This window comes from Mauremys reevesii, linkage group 2, assembly GCF_016161935.1.
Source record: "Mauremys reevesii isolate NIE-2019 linkage group 2, ASM1616193v1, whole genome shotgun sequence".
In the NCBI taxonomy this organism is placed as follows: Eukaryota; Metazoa; Chordata; order Testudines; family Geoemydidae; genus Mauremys; species Mauremys reevesii.
In genome coordinates, this window is record NC_052624.1 from 65,645,015 (window position 1) to 65,659,317 (window position 14,303).

Consider the following 14,303-nt stretch of genomic DNA (forward strand, 5'->3'; position numbering starts at 1 on the left):
AGTAAATACACTTCTAATTTGATAGAAACGTAACAGAAAAAATGAATGCATGCTAAAAGAGTTTTTTGCCAAGATTCAGCCCATGGCAAGTTTTTACTTAGACATTTTTTGTTTGTTTTAAAGCCTTTTAATAAGTGCCAGGAAAAACAAAGTTTGCAATGCATATGCTATCTTTGATTCTGCATTATGAAGAACACTATCTAAGAAAACTATTTATGGTGATAGCTGTAAACATTGTTCAGAGAGACAGGAAGATTACTAAGATTATAATATGAAGCCTAAATGTGAGGATGGGAGTGAGATAACATCACAAGTGAGTAATTTTTATTCCAAGGATAATATTTTATACCAGTAAATAGAGCCCTACGCAGATAAAAAAAAATTGTATTCCATATCTAATCTGCAAAAACGATCCGCATGATATCTGCAGATATAAAATGTGGATCCACATCCACTCACGATCGCAAAAATGGTCCGCGGATATCTGCATCCACGAATATAAAGCGGATATCCACCAATTTGCAGGGCTCTACCAGTAAACAGTCACCCAAAAAACCAAACAAATCTAACACACAAAAAGTACCCTTGTTTTTATTATATGACTTTAAAATCATATGTGCATGCAGCATTGGCCATCTGATTTCTTGAAAGCTGTGTGCACTTGAGCATGTACAACAATCTATTGCCCAATTTTTCTAGGCAATGTTGAGTAGCTACTCTGTACAATAATTTTATAGTGACTAATAAACTGATCCTCCCAATACTTGTGCACATGCTTGGCTTTATTAATGGGTGGCCTCAACGTTAATGGGACTAATATTGTGCTTTAGTCACATGCATGAAGTGTCTGCAGAATCAAGGCCTATATGTTTACATGCACTCCTTAAGATGCCCACCTAGAGAAACAATGCTAGTCAAATACTAATTCTTCTACAGTCTGAATTCTTCACATCACAATCCATCCATAAGCACTATTGATCAAAATTTCCTTGCTTCTGGTTAACTGAACTCTAGAACGTTAGCACTGCATGCAAAATTTAGCTTTACTATTGACAAATCTATGTGCAGGGATATGTTAAACATACAGGTTTCTGAGGCTCTTACTGTCTGTGTGAAAACAACAAGGAGTCCGGTGGCACCTTAAAGACTAACAGATTTATTTGGGCATAAGCTTTCGTGGGTAAAAAAACTCACTTCTTCAGATGCATGTTTTTTTACCCATGAAAGCTTATGCCCACATAAATCTGTTAGTCTTTAAGGTGCCACCAGACTCCTTGTTGTTTTTGTGGATACAGACTAACACGGCTACCCCCAATACTGTCTGTGTGCACATTCATGCTATCCTCAGCTTCCCTCACATGCTGGCAAAAACACTTAAAACATTTTTTCTTCGTGAATAATCAAAAATAAGTTAGCACCCTGTATTTGTTGAAAAAAGTAATCTAATATCCAGATGTTTCTAAATACAACAAATAGCGTATACTATAAAGATATATACACACACAGAGGGTAAAGTTGTATCTAGCTCATTCATAACTGTGCCTGGGGAAAGGCAGTACGGAGCCCTCCCCCAACTCTGCATAGCCTATTTCAAAGGGCTGGCCAGAATTACAGCTCCTTTGCCCCACTGTGAGTAACTCAATGGAAAGGGGATAAGTGAAGAAAGTAGGAGAGGTGGTGGCACTGTACCCCTTCACCATGTGTCTCCGAAGTGCTCCTAACATAGGGCTCTGGTAAATGATAGCCCTAAATAACATGGTCTGTACTTTCGATAGGTAGTAAAACATGCAAGTAAAATTAATCCAAATGAGCCAATCCTGAACCTGGGATAAACACTGATTACTCCTGGGGGAATTCTGCACCAAAAAATAAAAAAATTCTGCACACAATATTTTAAAATTCTGCATATTTTTTAATCAAAATAATGCAATATAATCACTTTGATTTCAATTATTTCCATAATTTATTTAAACTACAAAATAATGGATGGAGAATGGAAGTGGGGAGCACTGGAGGAAATCTCCAAACCCCCTTTCCTAATAGTAATGTAACTAGGTTTCACCCTTTATTTCTAGTTATTAGTCAACAAATATATGAAGCCATATGCTCAGTGTTACATCAGGCAACTGAAGAGCAAGTGAGGACTGGGGAAAATCAAACTAAATTTATATTGGCTACTTACCATCTCCAAAAAAGGAATTAGCAAACAGTTCATGGAGCACATTTTGATAGGAAATTCTTTCAGTCCAAAAAGTTAGACCCATTCTAATCACGAAAGCAACATATGCATTTATAAGGCCATACTGTCCTTTAAACCACTCTGGGAATGTAAGGGAGCCTTAAAACTTTTACACCTGTTTTATACTCCTGGGGGAATTCACAAAGACAATGGGAATAATTCACTAAGCAGGTAGGCTGCTGCATTCTGCTCTGCCTGAAGGGACAGAGCCTGTCCCACGCCTACCTCCTCAGAAACACCCCGAAGCCCTGCCCTCCCACGCTGAATATGCTGCAATAGGGACAGGGGCGGCTCTAGGATTTCCGCCGCCCCAAGCACGGCGGCACGCCACGGGGGGCGCTCTAGCGGTCGCCGGTCCCGCGGCTCCGGTGGAGCTCCCGCAGGCATGCCTGCGGATGCTCCGCTCCATGGGAGCTGCGGGACCAGTGGCCCCTCCGCAGGCACGTCTGCGGGAGCTCCACCGGAGCCGCGGTCCCAGCGGACCTTCCGCAGGCATGCCTGCGGGAGATCTGCCGGAGCCACCTGCCGCCCTCCCGCTGGGACGCCGCCCCAAGCGCACGCTTGGCGCGCTGGGGTCTGGAGCCGGCCCTGAAAAGGGAGCAAGAGGGACAGTGTCTCTCTCTCTCTCTCACACACCTCTGCCCATCCCCCAGGTGATTTACATCTCTACTGGCTGCTCCAAGCATCTGAACCAACCTGCCTACACTGCTGGGGAGGGGCATGTGACCGCTCTTGTGGCTTCCCTTTGTTTCCCAATTAGAAGTCATTTTTCTGTGGGGAAGCAAAGAAATCTGTGGGGGACATGAATTCTACACATGCACATTGATGCGGAATTCCCCCAGGAGTAACTGATTGTGTTTGGTCATTACAATAAAAGATTGATGACTGAGTAGAAATTGCAGTTATGCCTTTTTAAAGCTTGTAGAAAGAAGCCATCTTGAAATTATGTTCATACTTAAAAAGCTCCTTGGGGGAAAAAGAGCAGGAAAACGCTGTCAGGATCAATGATTTAAGAAAAAAAATTGAAAGTGAAGGCAGAGCTTCTACCTACCCTCCAGCTGCAGCTGCATGAAGGCAGGTCCTGCCAAAATCATCTGGGGTGTCTATGTCAAAGCCTACAAAAATGTTAGTATATTGTGAAACCATATATGTAATTCAACCCCTTCACCAAACTGCCCTTCAGTAATTAGGCTGTAATGTCATGAAGTAAGTTTATGTTATTTACAACAGTAAATATTGAAACAATTTTTTCCTTAATTTAAGAATTTCTTAGTGACCAGAATTAGTGAACTACACAGGGATGAATTCCAGTTCTCCCCACATTTTCCCCCACACTATGCTTCCCCTCTTTCTTCAGCCCAAACTGGATGGACCCTACATGTGTGTCCCATCTCACATGGAGAGGGCACATAAAGCTAGTTAGTGATCTGATTTGAGAAGTGGTCCCTAGATTACTAATATGGGCTGCCTCTCCACTGCCCCTATTTCACACTCTCCCTCCCATTAACCCCCTGGGAGGCCTCACCCAAAGTACAAAGTATTTCTCAGTTCTGTTCACTGAACAATCCATCTCATCACACTAATACCTTGCCTGACACCACTGTCTCCAAAATGGTCATCCATATAGGGACAAGCAGACTTTGCAAGGTTTGCATCACTGTGGTGGATGAATTCAGATTCCAGAGGGGTTCTTAATATATGAATCAACTAATTTCACCTCCCTCCCCGCAAAAAATACACTAGTCAAAGATACCAATCTTCACCAACATCAACTTATTAAAAAGGAGTTTCTGGACACCAGTAGCCTAATCTTTTCAGACTGGGGGTTGCACATATAATTTTTAAACGGTCAAGCAACCATGACTGATGCTTTAGATTATGTGTGCTGGTCCACATCCCTTTGTGCAACTAACACACACAATGGAAATCATCTGCAAATCCTCTGATGGAGATTACCTTGACACGGGGAAGTCTCCTGTAGGTGCACATCTAGTACAACTTAGCACTGTGACAGAAAGGGGAAGTGGCTGGAGCATGCTGAGCTTTGCTTATCCTCCAGCTGCCACATGGTACCTAACAGACAGTTGTCAGCTGGTGCAAATTACAGCAAGATGCTCTAACCGGTGCTGGAGAAGAGAATCAAGAAGCCTAAATGGTAGTTCCTCAGCTTCTCTTGCTTTTCCCCCTTCTCCTGGGCTTCCTTTCTTCCCTGTGGTGTGGAAGGGAGCCCTCCCTTTGCTAATCACTCTCCTAGGCTCAAGACTGAGACAGTCAAGCTTCCCTTTTGAGCCCTCTGGAGCTTCCATATCTCATCAGGGAAGCAGACTATGGAGCAGCCAAAATTAGTATGTCGTCCCTTCCTTGCCATGCAGTAGGTATTCAGCTGAAAAGGGACTGACACTGTTCAGCATAATCCCAGCTCACAGCAGAGCTGATCCTGGGGTCACAGGTGAAGCAATACCCTGTACTGTTTCTTCATAGTGAGGGGGCTGATTAAACACTGAAGTTTGAAAGTCGCAGAGTGCTGCTCAGGGAACACGTTTTTAATTCATAATCAGACACAAACATTCTTCTTAATGCAGTTGCCCTCAGGGCCTACAGGTTAGAGCCTGGAGGGCCACAGGTTGAACACCACTGTTCTAGGCAAAGTTGTGCTAGAATCATGACAATTTGGAATTCGAGGGGCAAGTTAACAAGATGTTAAAGTGATATCACCTCATGTTTTGAACCACTATAGTTCCTAAACTACGTGTCTAGTTTGTCTCAGCCCCCCAGAAAATATGTGCATAAGATCACACTTTTGAAATTTCAGGCATATTGCTTCAGTTCTGGCAAAGTTTTACAAGTTTTCAAATTTAGGCTTACCACAGAAAGCTTGCTCCATCTTTCACTGTGCAAGGTCAGACTAGCTAGCTAGCACAATCCTCAGCTATAAACAAGCTAACTGATTATTTCTATGTACTATTGAAAAAGGTCTTAAATATTGTGAAATATACTGAAAGTACTAAAAGGTTAATGTATATGTAGTAACCACAAACACATTTTTAAAAGAGTATCCTACCTGATGAAAGGAGCTTTCTGCAACAGTCTGAAAATCCACTTAATGCTGCCAAATGGAGAGGAAACATCCCATGTACACCTCTCCTAAGATACATCATAGGATCATTACAATAAAAGAATCAAGATTGCATGCTAAATTGCATATGTATAGGGTTTCACCAACAAAATATAATTAGAATGATTAGATCTGAGGAAATCTCTTAATATGTTAAGAAGCTTACTTTCAATCTAAAAATAATGCATTAATTCAGATTGACAGTCAGTTAAAATGTATGAGGTTTTGGCTAGCATATTTCAACTATTATATTGAAGTACAAGCTGGTAACACAGTTCACTATTTCTTTTCTGATTTTTGTTTAAACTACAATGAGATGTGACACTATAACAAGATACAGTATCTGCAAAGAATATGACTGAATGCATTTCTAATCTCATGTTGAACATTTAAAGAGCTAAGAAAGAAATGTGAAACAATACACCACTCTGGCTTTCTAATTAATGCATTTCTGAACTATTTTAGCCTATGTCCAAGTTAATTACTTACTTTGCAGTGTCAGCACCACTTGTAATTAGAGTGTTGATTAGTAGCTCATGACCATATCTAGCTGCGATGTGCAAAGGAGTATTTCCATTTCTATCTTCACAGTCTATTTCAGCTCCTACAATATAAAAGTTAGTGTGAATGCACATAAATGGTACATGTACATATGTTTGTTAGCAAAATGGTGTTAAAGATGAATAAGTTTAAAGTACAAGTGATGGAGTGATTTTTAGGTTTAAAAATTTAAAACGGTTTAGTGGTTTATTTATTTATTTTAGTGCATATTTTTATTTGTCAAAATAACACTATATAATCACACCAGTTTCAATTACTTTGGTAATTTATTTCAAAATACCTGCCAGAAAGTATGTCTGTAACAATACAGACAACCAAAAAGATTCTGAAAATGTTTTTTGACGAACAGATTCCTTACCAGGCATATTAACACAGAATTTGAGGTATTTTTGCTGACAGTTATCTTGTTTCAGTGAAATTAAATACAACAGAACCTTGTTTAACCGCCATTATCTGGCTCTCCTTATTAACCAAACCACCAGCCACTAAGGGCTGACACCTGGATCACCCACCACTAGGGTTGCCACCTTTCTAGCTGCTGGTAACCAGATCCCTGAGCCCTGCCCCCATCGCTCACACCTCCTCCCCCCAAGACCCCACCCCCATTGCTCGCAAAATCATCTCAGGGGGCCTGCCTTCACGTAAGAGGCAGCCCCAACAGAGCAGGGGCTGGCATGGGTTAATAATCTGGAGTCTCACCCCAGCCCATGATAACCAGACTTTTGGTTAGGGTTACCACCTTTCTAATTGCTAATAACTGGACTCCTGAGGCCCCAACCCCCCAAGGCCTTGCCCCTGCTACACCTCTTCACTTGAGGCCCTGCCCATCACTTGCTCAGCACCTCCTCCCACCCGCTCCACCCCACAGTAACTAGACTTTTGGTTTGGGTGCCCAAGGGTTGCCAGGTCCCCTTTTAGACTGGACTTTCTGGTCAGAAACCAGGCACCTGGCAACCCTAAATGGCACTCGGACAGAGAAGCCAAAAACTGGACTGTCTGGGTAAAACCCAGATGGGTGGCAACTCTGCCCACTCTCCAGTTTATGTGGATTTTTGGTTATCCAATCTGGCTCTGGTCCCAATTAGACCGGATACTCGTGGTTCCATCGTAATACATTTGAAACACATAAAACCAGGAAAAGGAAGCATTTTGGTGGAAATCACAAATTCTGTGTGAAAAAATAAAATTCTGCAGGGAACATTAATTCAATGCAAATTCTGCATTCTACAGTGGTGCAGAATTCCAGCAGGAGTATAATGGACAGCGAAGTAAATGCAGGTCTCTTGTCATGTATCTGTAGAGCAGGGGTTCTCAAACTGGGGGCTGTGACCCCTCAGGGGGTTGCCAGGTTATTACATGGGGGGTTGAAAGCTGTCCCCGGCAGGCCCTGCTACGCCTCCAGCATTTATAATAATGTTAAATATTTAAAAAGTGTTTTTAATTTATAAGGGGGTGGGGTTGCACACAGAGGCTAACTGTGTGAAAGGGGTCACCAGCACAAAAGTTTGAGAACCATTACTGCAGAGGGCAAATTGTTTCTGTAACTCAATGCTGTAGAAAAGGGACAATAATACAAATACCCTTGCTTTTCCATCTTTAAAGTCAAGATATTGATGGGTAGAGTCTATATCAGGGGTTGGCAACCTTTCAGAAGTGCTGTGGCAAGGCTTCATTTATTCACTCTGATTTAAGGTTTTGCGTGCCAGTGATACATTTTAACTTTTTTAGAAGGTCTCTTCCTATAAGTCTATAATATATAACTAAACTATTGTTGTATGTAAAGTAAATAAGGTTTTTAAAATGTTTAAGAAACTTCATTTCAGTGGTCCCCAACCTTTTTGTGACCAGTAGCACATTCATGTTTTCAGAAGACCGTGGCGGGCGCCAACAATTTTTCAAGGCTTATTTTGTATTTGTACATTAAATAATACAAAAAAAAATTAATATTACATAATATATGAATCCAGAGAGAAGAGAGAAGCCGGAGAAAAGCCACGAGGACAGAGAACACTGGTGCCCGCAGCCCTGGAGTACTCTGTCCCCAGCAGGCGCAGGGCCCCAGATTCTCTTCTCTGCTCGGCACTAGGTGCGCCCCGCACCTGCCGGGAATAGAGAACACCGCGCCCGCAGCCTGAGTTCTCTGTCCCCGGCAGGTCCCCTGCTGGGCACTAGGCGGGCGCACATAAATGCCCCGGCGGGCACCACATTGGGGACCACTGCTTCATTTAAAATTAAATTAAAATGCAGAGTCCCCCGGACCAGGACCCAGGCAGTGAGAGTGCCACTGAAAATCAGCTCGCGTGCCGCCTTCGGCACCCGTGCCATAGGTTGCCTACCCCTGGTCTATATGCATCTCAGAGTATAAAAACCTCACTAACTGAAATACTGGCCATAGCAAAACAAGAATGTGAAACTGTCATTAACATTTCAATATATAGGTACATAAAACCTTTTTTTCTTTTTACCATTCTGGATGATGGTTTGTGATCTTGAAAATCTACCATGGATTGCTGTCATATGCAATGGTGTTTTCCCATCTTTACTCTGGAAATAAAACAAACAAAAATAAAAAAAAACTATCAACCTACAGCCAGTTACATTTATATATCAAAATCACCAAGGAGAAGTGAGCCTTTTCCACCAACCCCTTCAATTCCCTCTCCACACTACTATAAAACAGTTGCTAGTAGTAACAAATCAGGATGACACTGCAGGCTATTCAACACTGCTGTTATCCTGTTCTTGTTAATCCCTTTTCCAGCTCTATCTGACAACTCAATGATGCACACTCACTCAGAATTATGCCTTTAGGACAATCAAGAGGATAGTGGCAGCAGATAATCTTAGCACCAAGAACTACATTTACTTCTTTCCTAAATCTAAAGCCAAAAAAATAAAGCTTCTTTTAAAGAACTGACTTGTATTCAGACTGAATAAGAGAACCTTATTACAGAACATTACAAAATATGTTAGAAGACTGACATTAAAATATTCATCTGTTTCTTTGATGTTACTTCAAAATGAAACTCATAAGTAATTCATCACAAACCACAAGTAATCCTTAAGGCGAACTATTCAACCACAAAGGGTACTCTGCATTTGACACACATATGAAAAGTACAATTAACCACTCACCCAGAAAAGGTACCCTGAAATTAGGTCAACTTTAACACAGGAGGGGATTCTAGTTTTTAACAGCACTATCTAAATGCATTCATAAAGTGTCTCTCCTATGAAATTTAGTCCATAGTTAGCTCATTATAGGTTAATGAAAAATCTAAATGCACACAAAAAAAAATGTTACACACACACACACACAATACTAGGCAATGTGACACTAAATTGCAACCATCATATTACCATATAAAGCTATATTTTTTTTATTCCCTTAGGTGCACATACACAACATGTTAATTAACTGCATACAGTAGAATGAACACAAAATTCCCTATTGCAAGGGGACAAAGTTAAACCTGCTGTGGGAACTTCCCCACTAAATATCTTGATGGTGTGCAATTAAATTCAGAACCAGAACATACAGGTAAGATTTCAGGAATATACTATTTCCTTCATAAGTTTTTTTTTTTTTTAAGTATTCTAAAATAAATAAGTTGGGAAGAAGTATACACAGAACTACAAGAACAGATTCCTTAGGCAATGAACAGCAGCATCAGTCCACTGCGCCAAAAATATGAGCCGTTCAAATATTTCCTTTCTTCCTTGAAAGTCTTCCATCTAAGTACTGATTAAGCCTCTCCTTGCTAAGCTTATGAGATCTGACATGATCATTGCCTATAGTAAAATAGCTGTAGGCTAATGGTTATTTGGTTGCATTCACTGAACCTCAATGAAGTGAGATAATAGAGGATTGAAACACAGGTCTCTTGTATAATGTACTATCAGGCAATATATGTCTATAAAATACTTATTTTCCAAAAACATAAATCTCTAGAAGAAGCCATTGTTATTACACAGCAACAACAAGCCCAGAACACTATGTACTCTTATGTGGTCAACCATACATGCCTAAACATGGTTTCACTTAAAATTAGATATATCAAGTCTACTCAGACCACTGAGACCATTTCTTTTCAAGAATCCAGCTGATACTAGTTCAAATACAATTAATACATCCGTATACATCCCATAATTACTTCTACACGTGCAAAATCGTTATTTGAGTTTGATATACTCTTTTTCGACTGGATGTTGCAGGAAAGGAATAGTGTTGAGCAGTAGTCAGTAGGCTTTAAAGATCTAAATGGATGGATATTGACAATTTTGTACCTGCCAAAACAGCCTATATTTTCCCCCTCCCGTGGAAAACAGATAAAGGGGGAAAATATCAAAAGTCTAAAATTTCAGGTGCTCACTAATCTGTTGTATGCTTTCCTCCCAGAGGTGAAGCCAACAAGACTCTGGAGTGGACATTTCAGTCTCCAGAACACTCACTCATCAAGGTCCACAGCATATGCACACATGCATCCTCTTCCTATCCCAGATATCCACCTATGCCCTCTCTACATCTCTAAAAATCATGGAAGTAGGTGACAGCGGAGAGAATTATAGTAGATATCTAAACTTACAAAGTAATATATTTGTGATTATAAATTGAATATTGCATTTGTATGACAGTTGCCAAAAACTGTACAAATATTTTGAACTTTAGCATTAAAAGCCAAAAATCAAGATTATATTTGAAAATAAAAAATTGAGCACAGCTGAAATCCTCTATACATATTGCTGAAAAGTTTTACAATAAACTCTACTGAATAAGAGTAGTCTAAAGAAGCAAAAACCACAATACTATACAATCCTACTATTTTAACTAAAGGAATAATCCTTAGGGAAAGCAAGGAATCTAAAGTCGGTATTTGGCCCTAAACCAGGGAACAACCATCCTACTCAATATTTGAAAACCAGAACTGACTGAGCAGAGCTGGAATACTCTATTACCGAAAAGTTCACACTACTACAACCACCTCTGCAAAGTAAAGCTACTACTAAGTCAATCTCCTTCCTTCCCTGCAAAAGTGTATCTGAAAAAAAAAGAGGAGAATTCCTATTTTAATTAAATAACCTCCAGCAAAGCAGGAGAGAAATACCAATCTTAGTTACATCAATGTAAACCCATAATAACTCCATTAATTTTATTGCAATTACACTGCATTTATACCAGTGTAAAAAGGCCCTTAAACTTCTCTTGTAAGCTCATATATACCCTTCTCCACAAATGAATCTGGCAAAGCAAACATGTTCTGGGATGCAGCCACAGATCCGGATCCCCTTGGTGTGAGGGGCACCCTCTCTTTTCCAGTCATCAGTACCAGCACTGAGATCTTCCCCAGCACAGAAGAGACTTGTGTTTTTGGAGTGCTGGAGATGAGGCCAAGCTGGTGGAGGGAATGTTGATTTCCTTGGATTTTGAGAAAGATTTAGTCCCATGCTTATGGGATTGCATCCTAATCTCCCAAATAAGGCCCTCTATTGGGTCAGCGGGGGTGGTTCTGTTGGCACTGGAGTCGGACATAGTAGTGGGAGGCTCACTCCTCACTGAATTAGCCATGATGTGAGCTTCTCCCAGGCAGTAGAGGCAGTATTGGTGGTCATCGCTGATCGATAAGGATCACATGCAGGAGGCGCAGAGTTTCTACCCTGGAGCTCTGGGCATAATCCAGTACCCGCATGGGGCAGTGGAGAAGTCCCTAAAGTCTACTCTAAACTAATGTTAAAACTATTAATTACTAAAACCAGGAAAGAAATAAAACTAGTAAAACTACTGTTAAAACTATTTACAACTATGCTTTTTACAACTGCATCAGACAAGGACGATGAAGGTTCCGACCTGGACCTTGCAGCGGTGAGAAGGAACTTGAGATGCAGTCCTTCCCTCCCTTTATTGCCTCGGACAGAAGCACAAGGCAAGTCAAGGTGCATGCAAAGACTAACAGACGCTACTTTCAAACTCTCTGTCTCTGGGTGCATGGTGCACATGTATAAACCCCCAGTGGAATACAATAGGGACTATCACTCGAAGATGAACCCTATGTTTATGAGGGTGGAGAGAAAGAGATATTGGGCATCAGAGTTGTAGTCTAAATATTGGTTTTCAACCTGGGAATGATCTGACCCTTCCTATATATTCCAGCCAAATGGGTGATAAGTATCAGTTGACTTTGAGACTGAGTGTGCCAGGTTATTCTTGGGGTTGATAGCTGACCAGGATCTGCTGGCTTCCCAAATTTTTTTAATATAATTTGTTCATACATTTATTTTTATTGCTTTTGTTAACCTCATTTATTTAAAATAAATCTAGACACTTATGTGGATCAGATGTCCTCCGCCCCAGACATCAGGGGCTGTAGCTAACTGTGAGGACCTCTGGCATATCTATCAATAAGCCATTTCTTGCTGCTCCAGAGAACCTGCTCCCCTTAGTCCTCATACTTGGCATTTTGGTAGCAAGGAATGGGACCAATTAGCGCTTTTGGCATCTGGAAAGGCACAGGAGGCAGCACAGGATTTTGGAGGTAGTTGCTGTTTTTGGTGGGATGTATCTCTTCAGTTCCTCCCATTTGTGGGCAGGAGCAGAGATAACCAGATTTTATTTGGGGGGAGGGGGGGAGGGGAGGGGGAGACAGAAAAGGAGGGGGAAGGGTTTTGGACTCTTAGTTCCAAAAAAACCCAATTTTCCCTTGTCTCTACCTCAATAGCCAGCCACACACCAACAACCTGAATGTTTATGAGGATAACTGTCATCAGACTTGAGTGAGCCTCATGCTAAAATAGTTAGGGCAGTTCACACCTCTCTCTGATAGCTGTTTCAGGCTCTTCGTTTGCAGACTTCGGAAGACCTCACAGCATTTTTCTATATTCAAATTTATTTTTGCAACCATAAGGCTTAGAAATTTAAATTTTATAAGTCAAAGGAAATATTAAATTCTGCAACAGAGGTGGATTCTATGGCAAGTCCTACAGCCATAGAATTATGGCCAGGAGTACATTTTTCTCTCTAGTCCATTTGGGTCCACTAATATGCTGACCATGTCAGCCAGCAATCTGAGTCCTTTTACTGGCTAGGTCTCCACTGCATCAAGTACAAGCTTTGGTTCCTTACCTTTAATGCCCTTCATAACTCAACCCCTCCCTATTTATTGACTCTAGAATCTTCTGTGGCCCTTCACAGTTCTACTAATGATGCCAGCCTTGTTTGCCTGTGTATATTTCTCCCACAAACACTTGTGTGATTTCTTCCACACTGGTTCTTATTTATGGAGTACTCTCAGAAATATCTTCTAAAACTACTAACCTCTTTCAAATTTCTTCTCAAAACCTGCTTTTACTGTTATGCATATGGGACACTTCTAACAGATAATGGCCAATATGGATTTCTGACAATTATCTTATTTAGTGGGGCCACCTAAATGCATGTTCTTTCATTGTCTCCCTCATCTTTCCTCCCTTATTCCTTCAGATTGTATATCCACTATTTGCGTTTCATCTTAAATTAGACTAAGTTTTTTGGGGGCAAGGACTGTCATATACTCGTCGTCTGTAGAACTCCTAGCACAACAAGGTTCCACAATCTGACAGGGGCATATAGGTACTATTGTAATAAAAATAAATTAAACCTTGTAATTTAAAATATTATATCTGCTATAAAGACATAGATGTATTGTATGTTACAACTTATTGAATCCACCTTTAGATTCGTTTCCTTACCTTCATATTTACATCTGCTCCATTACAGACCAAAAGTTCTAAACACAATGCTCCATGTGTTGATGCAGCAGCAAAGTGCAAAGGTGTAAAACCTTTCTCATTCATCTGATTTACATTAGCACCACAGTCTATAAGTTCATTTACTACAACATCTTGTCCATTGTAGCAAGCTACATGAAGAGGTGTATTTCCGTAGGCATTTGGTTCATTCATCTGATGGGAAAAAACAAGACGATTAGTTAAGATACTGTGAAATTCTACCACACTTCTTTTTATGCCATCAAGCAACAGTATTTAATTAAGTACAACGGAACATCTTTTGTTGTTATGCAGGATGTCGTCATTGCATTCTGTAATACCACAAAACAGTACATTAAATGTGTTCTGGACTGGATTTCCTTGACCAAAAAACTTTGGAATGGTTTTTACCTCTCTGAGAGGAGATAAAGTGTTTGGTAGTGTGAAAGGAATAGTTGTGTGAAAGGAAGGTATTCTGCCACTTGTAAACAGAATTCTCCAAGTTTATTACCACAGCAGATCCACATTGTTGGGATCATGTACCTTGATTCTATGAGCCCCAAAAGCTCCTATAATGCAGACACATTGCTGGCAAGTACATACCCTTCCCTTGATCTAAACATCAAGATTGTATACTGGAGGGTCTCA

At 40.6% G+C, this 14,303-nt stretch overlaps 1 protein-coding gene across 4 annotated transcripts in view; it reads right to left on the reverse strand.

Annotated features, from left to right (window-relative positions):
- ANKRD28 (ankyrin repeat domain 28) overlaps window positions 1-14,303 on the reverse strand; it is a 205,119-nt gene that overhangs the window by 40,504 nt on the left and 150,312 nt on the right. For 3 of the 4 annotated variants that reach the window (XM_039526712.1, XM_039526711.1, XM_039526713.1), the window contains 5 exons: window positions 13,638-13,850; window positions 8,381-8,459; window positions 5,844-5,958; window positions 5,301-5,383; window positions 3,291-3,354 (listed from right to left, as the gene is read on the reverse strand). In XM_039526712.1, coding sequence (XP_039382646.1) covers window positions 3,291-3,354; window positions 5,301-5,383; window positions 5,844-5,958; window positions 8,381-8,459; window positions 13,638-13,850 — 554 coding nt within the window. Of the gene's footprint in view, window positions 1-3,290; window positions 3,355-5,300; window positions 5,384-5,839; window positions 5,959-8,380; window positions 8,460-13,637; window positions 13,851-14,303 lie in introns of those variants that run through there. The other variant, XM_039526714.1, reaches the window with a different exon arrangement.